Here is a 9,667-nt window from a genome sequence, read left to right on the forward strand (position 1 = left end):
CGAAGCTACATCCAGTGTGGTCCATTGGCACCTGAGTTTCCACTTTGGTCATCTACCAAATGACATATTTCTGGTCATCATTTCTCACAACTCCCACTCATACACTTGTTAATCCATCTCCTCATGCTACAGTGATATTTGTGGACTTTTACCAATTTTCATTTGCTTCTTGATCTTTCCCCTTGTAGATGATAGGAATCACCATAAAACTGGCATTTTAGAGGGAGCTAAGAACCACCAGGGAGGAGGGCATGGCAACCCACTCCAGTACTCTTGCCTGGAGAATCTCCATGGACAGAGGAGCCTGGCAGGCTACAGTCCATGGGGTCACAAAGAGTCAGACACAGCTGAGTGACTAAGCACCGCACAGGAGCCACCAGAAAACTTGAATTTTAACATTCAACGTGATTCTATTCCTTTGTTTCTTTGTGGCATTTCTGGAACAATCAAATACACATCTTTGTAAATCACTGTGGGTCCAAACTGCACACAGAATAAATAGCAGAAGAAAACCATCCACTGAATAACCTCACACAACGTTGTTTAAGATAACATGGGAGATCTTAGCGAGGTGGCAGTGGTCGCAGTTGCTCTCCGGCCTTCGCTTATGCCGCCCAAGGACGACAAGAAGAAGAAAGATGCCGGAAAGTCGGCCAAGAAAGACAAAGATCCAGTGAACAAATCTGGCGGCAAGGCCAAAAAGAAGAAGTGGTCCAAAGGCAAAGTTCGGGACAAGCTCAATAACCTAGTCTTGTTTGACAAAGCAACATATGACAAACTCTGTAAAGAAGTTCCCAACTATAAGCTTATAACTCCAGCTGTCGTCTCTGAGAGACTGAAGATTCGTGGTTCCCTGGCCAGAGCAGCCCTTCAGGAACTCCTTAGTAAAGGACTTATTAAACTGGTTTCAAAGCACAGAGCTCAAGTGATTTACACCAGAAACACCGAGGGTGGAGATGCCCCAGCTGCTGGTGAAGATGCATGAACAGGTCCCACCAGGTGTACATTTTAAAAAATAAAACTTTATTAAATCAAAAAAAAAAAAAAAAAAAAAAAAGATAACATGGGAGAGTACTCACTGGCTGAGGTCATAAAATGAAGTGCTAACTCATTGACCAAAGGTTACTGTAGAGTATGCCAGGCTAGCTCTCACTGGCTGAGAAGGCACAGTAGCAGTCCAAGCATAGAAAAAAGTACTATTATGGTACCAAAATCAATTTATGCATATTTTTAAAGAAAAATATTTCAGAGATGAATTAAAACAAATAATTGCTGTTCTGGCAATGCTGTTGTTATTGTCTGGTCACTCAGTCATGTTTGACTCTTTGTGAGCCGTGGGCTGTAATGCTTCAGGCTCCTCTGTCCATGGGATTTCCCAGGCAAGAATACTGGAGTGGGTTACCATTTCCTTCTCCAGGGGATTTTCTTGACCCAGGGATCGAACCCAAGTCTTCTGCATTGACAGGCAAGTTCTTTACCACTGAGCCACCTGGGAAGCCCGGCAGTGTTATGCTTTATCACAGATTTCTGTGATCAAGCATGATATTTCAGTAGGATCCTGTGGGGAATTTGTATATGACCTGCTTTAATTGCTTAATGGGTAGGAGTATTACTGTCCCTCCATCTCAAATTATAAACACTGTATAGACAGAAACACTGTTTTATAGGTATATTTAACATAGCTTCAATTTGGGTATGTAGCAGAGGTGAGAAAATACCAGCATATAACTAATATTTGCTGAATTAAGGCTAGCAGGAGAGAATTAAGTAAAAGAGGCAAAAGTTCATCTCAGAGTCCAACACCTATGTGAAGCTGAGGTTCCCTAACCTCAGCACTGTTGCCATTTTGGACCAGATAATCCTTTGTTGTGGAAGGCTGTTGTGTGTATTATTGGATGTTTAATAACATCCCTAGACACCAGCAGCACCACCACCCCTAATGTGACAACCAAAACTGTCTCCAGACATTGCCAAGTGTCCCCTAGGATGGAGAGAGATTGCCCTTGGTTGAGACTGCTGCATTTAATCTATCTCATTGCTTCTCTTTCATTCACCAGATTCTGGTCTGGGCCACAGAAGGCAACTCTCTAGGTCAAGCAGGATATGTCTTCATGTTAGGAGAGAACACACAATTATAGTTAAACTCCAGGTATAACTTGGTACAAATTTATTTATACTCACCTATCTCTGCTGCTCTAACAAAACACTGGGCAACTTGTAAAACTATTTATGCATAAGTATAGAACAGAAAGATGAAAACTAGAAAAAAAAAACTGGATTTATTGGGGGTAGTCAAGCAATATGGCAGGTGAATTATTTATTCATGCTTGGCAGGACCCTTTGTGGTCTCAAGCTTCAGGTGGCTAGACAAGTCCCTCAGCTCCATGACCAGGTGACCAAGGAGAACTCTCATATCCTGTATCTGCTTGAGGAGAACACTCATCTGGTGATACAGATGAGGGTCTGGGCCTTGCGGAGGGGAAAAGGAGTCTGCATCCTTAGAAGAAGGGGTAGGATGTGGAGGCAGTGGCCCAGGGGGCTTTGTAGAAGTAGTTTCTGGAGCATCTGGTTTCTGAGGAGCTGGAGTCAAGATAGTGGGTGCAGCGGAACTGGAGGGACCTGGATTAGGGGGCAGGAGACACAGACAAGAGTGAAGTCCGACTCTCGTCCTACCCTCATGCTCCTGGCCAATCTTTCTTATTCTCTGAAAGTAGCTTTGGAGACCAATGGCGGCAAAAACTTGAGGACTCTGGTCCAAATTCCAATCTGAAGAAGTCTGAATTTCTTCTGCTTAAAAATCCTCCACAGGGAGGCCTTATCATTAAAAAAGACTATGGATATTAGCCAGTCCTCCTCTTTGAATTGAATTTCTTACAACAGACATGTTGTACAACAGGTAACTGGTCCTAGGTCAATCTCTTATTGTACATGCATGCGTGCTAAGTCTCTCCAGTTGTGTCTGACTCTTTGCGACCCCATGGACTGTGGCCTGCCAGGCTCCTCTGTCCATGGGATTCTCCAGGCAAGAATCCTGGAGTGCATTGCCATGCCTTTCTACACTAATGTACATGACATTAGTATAGTTCCTTATACTGTGCCAGCCTTCAGTGTTTTGAGGACACCTCTGCAGGCCCCATGAGTCACTTCCTCTTCAAGATGAGCATCTCCCATCCCTTCCATTATTTTCCTTATGGCATGACTTGAGCGTCCTCCTTACCCTAGACACCTCCTGTGGGTATATTTCAGGTCAAATGCAGCCTTCTAAATGGAGATTCCTAGAATTGAATATAAACTCCAGCCTACTTCATCCTCACTCTAGAAACTCTGTTCCTACAAATGCCCAGAGTTCATGAAGGGAGTGTCAAGTCTACAGGGCAGTAGCTGTGGAGCTGACTCAGGTCTTGGTTTGGTGAGTTGCACACCACGGTCTGAGGGAGAAGTTCCCTATCTGTGCTTTTTTCCACCACCAGGGACACTGGCTTATTGCTCTTGCCACCTGTGTGTCCTTTCTTAACCTGCTTAAACCAAACCCTAGCTCATGGACCCAACTGTCTTATCCCCTTCCTTCCTGCTTTTTCACACGCATCACACACACACACACACTCACCCTTAACCCTGATCTCCAGCTTGGAGCTCTGTTTCCAAACTTGATTGTCCTCAGTGGCTGCCTCACACCAGTAGGACCCGGAGTGTGCCTCTGACACGGTGGGGATCTGGAATTCCGAAGAGGGGCCCCTGCTGCGCACTGTCCTGCCGTCCTTGTAGAAGGAGAAGAGGAGGCGGGCGGCTGACCTCTGCAGGGGCAGCTTTGTCTGACAGCTCAGGGTCACTGGCTTCCCCTCCTGGGGCTCAGCTGAGGGTGTGACTCTGAGAACTGGGGCTCGAAACAGTTCTGGGGGAGAGAGAGGTGAGAAAGAGCAGCTCAGCCATCCTACATTCAGGTGAGCCCCCAGTAAGCAAAGAACCCCAGTCCCACCTTCCTTCCTCTATTTCTAGATCGGGAAGGACTTCTCTTAGAGAAGTTCCACTTGAACCTTTCAAGCTGTCTCTCTCTTCAATAGACAGGACTAGAGAAGATCTAGAGATGGGCAAATCTGACAGTAATCCAGATATCCAGTCAGTGAATGTCGGGAAGCACAGAACTATAGGACAGAGCAGTAAGAAAGATGTTGAACTTGGATCAAGCTGAAGGACTTGAAAAGGCAATGCTAAGATGCTGCTCCTCCCGAAGGCCAGCTGCGGCATCTGCCAGCAACCTACTGCTTAGTCCTTCGGTGATCTTGCCATCTCCAGTGAAAGACATTTTTAGTTCCTCTGTCTTTCTCCACCTGCCTCCACCATGATAACACTGCCTCTAGCGCTTACCGTGAACTGTGAGGGCCACAGGAGATGCCGTCTCTGGGCTCCCAGGACCAGGGCTCCTGAACACGGCACTGCAGTGGTAGTGTCCGCTGTCGGCCTTTTGCGCCATAGTGATGGAGATTTCCTTGTTAGGTCCGGGGGGACCAAGGGCTGAGCCGTCTCGGTAGAAGGTGATCTGGGTCAGTGGCCAGTTTTGCCAGGCCTGGCAGCGCAGAACCAGAGGGTCTCCTTCGAATATAGGCTTGGCTGGACTTTGGAGGATCAGCCAGTCTGTGGTCCAAAGCAAAAGCTGAGTGTGACCTACTGCCCTCCTTGGGAGGCCCCTCAGTGCTGCCCACAGTAGACCCGTCTAGTCTTTCTCTGAGGGGCCAGGCCACCTGCCCTCTGGTTGGGAGTATGGGACAGCTTCTCTAGGGTCTAACACAGAGGGTACCCTGGCTTCTTGGGCTGAAGATGGAGCAGATGGTATCTCTTCCCATGGCCAATTTCCTGGGAGTACCTTCCTGAGTGGGCTGTGGGGCTGAAAGGAGAGCTTTGGGAAATGGGAGAAAGGGCTGCCTGCACTGGTCAGTCCTTTCTAGGACCTCACCGTAGGACACGATCAGGTGGAAGGGTTCACTGAACGTGAAGCCCTTGACCTGGAAGTTGACTTCCTTTGGGTCCGTGAAGTCATCCTCGGGGTGGCACATGCCCTCCTGGGTGCTGGCTGGTCCTTCACACTGGAGCGCCTCAAAACGGGCGGCTGCGGAGAGCACGGTTGGAGAAGAACCAGAAAATGATGCTGCAGCTTGGAGAAGGAGGACAGGAAATAGCTGTCCACAGGGGTCCCTCCCTCTCCTTGGGGAATCGTGCATTTTAAAATAGAGAAAGAAGGCATCAAAACCTTTTTTTCCCAAGAGACCCATGTGGCTCTCTCAGAGGGATACGTTTGACTTGATTCGCTGGCTCCCGGGTGCACGCAGTGAGTGGACTGTGGGTTTGAGGAGGGGGGTGGGGAGAGGATGGTGAACTCACCAGCATGACATCCAGCTGAAGGTGCAGGAAACCAGAGGCCAAAGGCAAAGAGGACCCCAGAGCAGACAGACGTGGGACAAGAGGGCAAGGAGATCAGATTCTAACATTTGTTGAGTGTTCACCATGTGCCAGACATTGCCAGGCACATTCACACTTTATCACACAAATCTTACAAGATTTCTAGGCATGTGATTTCACCCCCACTTTATAAGTCTTATTAATAAGTGAACAGATTTTGAAAAGTCAATTCATTTACCCCCTATTTTAAAAGAGAGTAAGGAGTACAGCAAGAAAGTCAGGTACGTCTGAGCCCAAAGTCAGTATTCTTTTTACTTCGTTGTCCAGACATGATCTACTTTAGTCCTCAGACCTTCCTTGGGGGCTTTCTTCCATATTTTCATTTTCCCAAATTCACTTTGCTCTTCATCCTTGAATATGTCATCTACCAACTAGCTTTTAGTACCTGCTTCCTGGCTCCTCCTTTCAGGTCTTCCTTTTTCAGTCGCCTTTACCTTAATGTCCTCTGTCCCTTGAGCTTTCCCTGGCATCGGTAGAGCCCATCCTACGTCTTTCCCTCCACCCCGACCCTCCACTCCTCTACTGGTAGCTATGAAACAATTCTTTCTTTGCTTGGGGGTTGAAACTTAGCATTATAGATTTTTCACCACATTTCCTCAACCTACCTCTTAGTTCCATGGTTGACCCAGGCTAGGTAAATCTCTCTCATCTCCATGAGTGCTTCTTGACCCTCTTAATGCATCTTTCCCTCTTCTGGGCCCATGGCCGTTCACATGTCCTCAGTTCTTTACTGTGTCCTTTCCTGTCCCACTTGCTTTTGATCCCTTTCACTTCCAAAGTCCCAATACTCTTCTTTGACCTTATACCTTCTCTTAGCAAGGCCCCTCTCTACTTCCTAATTCTCATTACACCAGCAGCAGGTGCTTTCTTTAGATCCTCTCTCAGCCCTCTTCATCACCCTGCTACCCCTTTTCAGTTCCTCCACTTTCACTCAACTGGACTCAGCCTCTTCTCATTTTGTAAAATAAAATGTTCTTAGGCCAGGCACTTTGACTCAATAAACTATGTGACAGGTATTATTATTCTCATTTTATGGATAGGAAAACCGAGTTCAGAAATATGAAAAGTGGCTTTTCCAAGTGATACAGAGCTAGTAAATAAAAGAAGAGTGGCTTGAAACCAGAGCATCTGATTCTGAGTCTGGGCTTCTCACCATAATACCACTGCTGTATCATAATACAGTCACTCAGTCCTGTTTCTGTGCGTTCAATAAAACAATTCAACAAAACTATTGTGCAGGGAAAATGTGGGTGCTGAGAATTCAAAGATAAATAAGATACAGTTTTAAAAATCAAACAAAAAGACATTGTCCCTGCCTACAAGGAACTCCCAGTTCAGCGGCTGGCACAGACATATGAGGAGATTGTTTCAGATGAGGAAGAAATTAGTAAGAAAGAATTCGCACAGGCAGCCATCAAAGCAGAGAGGAAGGCTCAAGGAAGATTTCCTGGTAAAGATGCCACCTAAGCTGAGTCTTTAGGGATGCCCAGAAGTTTGTAAGTGAGAGAGGAGTAGGGAGCAATGGCAGAGGCAGGGAGCGGGGCTCATTTCAGGCAGAAGTAGCAGAATGAACAAAACTTTGGAGATAAATAAGAGTTTGGTGGGTAAATATAAGCAGGTTGAGATTTATTGCAAGGCTCAGAGGATGAGAGAAGAGCTTGAAACAGGGCCAAGTTATGGTGGGCCTTGAATGCCATGATTAGGAGCTTGGGCTGGCAGACTTGAATTTTAGAAATTACTCTGGCTGCAGAGTCAGAATTTATTTCAAGGACACAAGGCTGAGATACGAAGATTAGTTAGGAAGTTGTTGGATTAGCACAAGACAGAAATGATGAGGGCTTGTCCTAGTAGATACCATTAGTCATGTTTCAGGAAAGAGACTGGCTCTAAGACCAATTTAGAAGGTAGACTTTGCCAAACTTGATAACTGATCATGTGCAGAGGATGAAGGAGAGGGAGGAATCTACGTTATCTCCCAATTTTTGACCCAGATGTCTGGATGGATTCCATTAACTGAGATAAAACAGTGAAAAATGAAATTTGGGGACCTCCCTAATGGTCTAGTAGCTAGGATTCTGGGCTTTCACTGCCATGGCCCAGGTTAAACCCCTGGTTAAGGAACTGAGATCCCTCAAGCCACACAGTGCAGTCAAAAAGACAAAAGGATGAAATTAGGAGCCGGAGGGACCAAGCGGACAGATGAGTTCAACTCTGGTCATATTGTGCTGAGATACCTTGAAACATGCAGGTAGCTATGTCTTGTGCAAAGCTTGATGTCTGAATGTGAAACTCAAAAGCATGATTAGGGTGTGATGCAACACTTAGAACTCTTAATTATACAATTGTGGTGGCAAAAGTTAAATAGACAAATAAGTTCACTAAGGAGACTGTAATTGAAAACTAAGGAGGCAAGAATGCAACTGTAGAAAACGGCAGTCTTTAAGGGAAAGAGAAGAGAAGCCACCAAAGGGACCAAGAGAGATACACGAAGCACACAGAGAAGCCAGGGGAATAGAGATTGCCGAGGAAGAATAAGTGGTCAGCAGCACCGGATGCAGCAGAGAAGTCCAGCAGGGTAAGACCTTAAAAGTCTGAAGTGTCTGTACAGAGTTTGTTGCGCTCTGGCCAAAACTGAGTCCAGCGGAAGCCAGACTGCAGTCATTGAGAGTGAGTGACAAGTGGGCAAATAGAGAAGGCAAAAATGCAGACTACTCTTTCAAGAGATTTATCTGAGCAAAAGAGTTGAGATTGTAGCTAAAGAGGGCATCATAATCAAGGGGACTTTTAGGATGAAAAAAAAATACCATTCAGAAAGAGCCATCTAGTCCTGCACGCGAAACTTTCTTACACTAGCCATATCCCACCTGAACTTGGCTTCTGAGTGCTGAAGTTAGTCCATGCTGCTTTCCTTTGGGTCTTTTCCCCAAAGTCCGACATATCTCCATTTCCACAAATTCGAAGATTTTACTTACCCAGTAGCATCTGAGCTGCCCAGAGCAAAGCAGGAGAAAAGTAGAAGACCCCAGCCATGAGGACAGAGCTGAGCTTCGTGGTAACTCTCCTGCAGCTTCTAACACACTGATTTTCTTCAACACTAAACCTCTCAAATTAGAAAAGAGGAAGTAAGTCTAACTGTCTGATCTCCTTGCATCTGGGGCCCATTTTCAACTTTGCAATTGACTTTCATCCTTCAGATTGACCAGGTTGATTCCAGCACCATCAGCACCCTGAGGGTTGTGGATGACATGATAACCCTACCAGTTGTTTGAGAATTCCCACATAGAGCTCAGAGACCTTGCAAAGCATGTTGGAAAGCATGTTTCAAAGTCTGCTATCCCACCGGCCTTCACAAACCCTGGGCAGAATCAGTGCAACAACCGTTCATTTCACCAATGAAATTACTGGGGATAGGAGGCAGGAAATTGCTTGAAGGCTACACAGAAAGTCACAGGAAGAGCAATGGTGAGAATTCAAGTGTCCGATCTTGTCCTGTTCCAAGTCTTACACGCTTCTCGTTACCAAACTGGAGCAGGACGGAAGGGAGAAGATTGGCGGTTGTTCACTCACTCAGTCGTGTCCGACTTTTTGTGACCCCACGGACTGCAGCATGCCAGGCTTCCCTGTCCTTCACTAACTTCTGGAATTTGCTCAAACTCATGTCCATTGAGTCCAAGATGCCATTTAACCATCTCATCCTCTTTTGCCCCCTTGTCCTCCTGCCCTCAATCTTTCCCAGCAACAGGGTCTTTTCCAATGAGTTGGCTCTTCACATCAGGTGGCCAAGGTATTGGAGTTCCAGCTTCAGCATCAGTCCTTGCAGTGAATATTCAGGGCTGATTTCCTTTAGGATTGACTGGTTTGATTTCCTTTCTGTCCAGTTGGTAACAGCACCAAATTACATATGAGATTAGCATCCTGGTATGCTCCTTCCATCCAAAGCCCAGACAAATTTGTTTACAAATTTTTCTAGACTCTGGCCTCAGCTCTCTTTTTCTACAGTACAACTAAGGCTGTTCAGTCTCATTGGAAACCTGAGTAAAAGGCAAAGAGGGACTCCTGGGAAAGAGAAGAGGAAAAAAGAAAGTCAATTTCCAGAGGCCCTATCTGTAAGCTTAGGGCTCAGGCTCATGGCCAACACTCAAGCCACTGATCCTGAAGAAATTAGAGACAGAAGGGATCTGATAGCCTGAGAAACCTGAGAAGAGTTGGGAAC

The 9,667-nt window shown here is 46.1% G+C and overlaps 2 protein-coding genes across 3 annotated transcripts; one reads left to right on the forward strand and one right to left on the reverse strand.

The window, feature by feature from the left end:
* The first annotated feature begins 588 nt into the window (after positions 1 to 588).
* LOC133040500 (small ribosomal subunit protein eS25-like) lies at positions 589 to 1,000 on the forward strand. The gene has a single exon (XM_061120263.1). The coding sequence runs from the start codon at positions 608 to 610 to the stop codon at positions 983 to 985; it is 378 nt and encodes a 125-aa protein (XP_060976246.1). The 5' UTR covers positions 589 to 607; the 3' UTR covers positions 986 to 1,000.
* Positions 1,001 to 2,260: 1,260 nt separating this feature from the next.
* FCRLA (Fc receptor like A) lies at positions 2,261 to 8,568 on the reverse strand. Of its 2 annotated transcripts, XM_061120261.1 has the most exons (6): positions 8,427 to 8,568; positions 5,377 to 5,391; positions 4,952 to 5,104; positions 4,366 to 4,632; positions 3,608 to 3,892; positions 2,261 to 2,619 (listed from the first exon to the last, which is right to left on the reverse strand). In XM_061120261.1, exons 1-6 carry the CDS (start codon positions 8,482 to 8,484, stop codon positions 2,318 to 2,320), a joined length of 1,080 nt encoding a protein of 359 aa, XP_060976244.1. In that variant the 5' UTR covers positions 8,485 to 8,568; the 3' UTR covers positions 2,261 to 2,317. The 2 variants fall into 2 exon arrangements, with proteins under 2 accessions (XP_060976244.1, XP_060976245.1); XM_061120262.1 differs by lacking the exon at positions 5,377 to 5,391 and having other exon boundaries at positions 8,427 to 8,565.
* Positions 8,569 to 9,667: the final 1,099 nt, after the last annotated feature.

The sequence above is a fragment of the Dama dama genome, chromosome 20 (assembly GCF_033118175.1).
Source record: "Dama dama isolate Ldn47 chromosome 20, ASM3311817v1, whole genome shotgun sequence".
NCBI classification, from domain to species: Eukaryota; Metazoa; Chordata; class Mammalia; order Artiodactyla; family Cervidae; genus Dama; species Dama dama.

Excerpts from the sequence above, each read along its gene's own strand:
- FCRLA (XM_061120261.1), bottom strand. The coding sequence starts at position 8,484 with ATGGCTGGGGTCTTCTACTTTTCTCCTGCTTTGCTCTGGGCAGCTCAG. Across the intron at positions 4,633-4,951 it reads CCACCTGATCGTGTCCTACG|ACTGGCTGATCCTCCAAAGT; the intron begins GTGAGGTCCTAG and ends TTTGGACCACAG. Across the intron at positions 2,620-3,607 it reads GCTGGAGATCAGGGTTAAGG|GTCCCTCCAGTTCCGCTGCA; the intron begins GTGAGTGTGTGT and ends CCCCTAATCCAG.
- LOC133040500 (XM_061120263.1), top strand. The coding sequence starts at position 608 with ATGCCGCCCAAGGACGACAAGAAGAAGAAAGATGCCGGAAAGTCGGCC.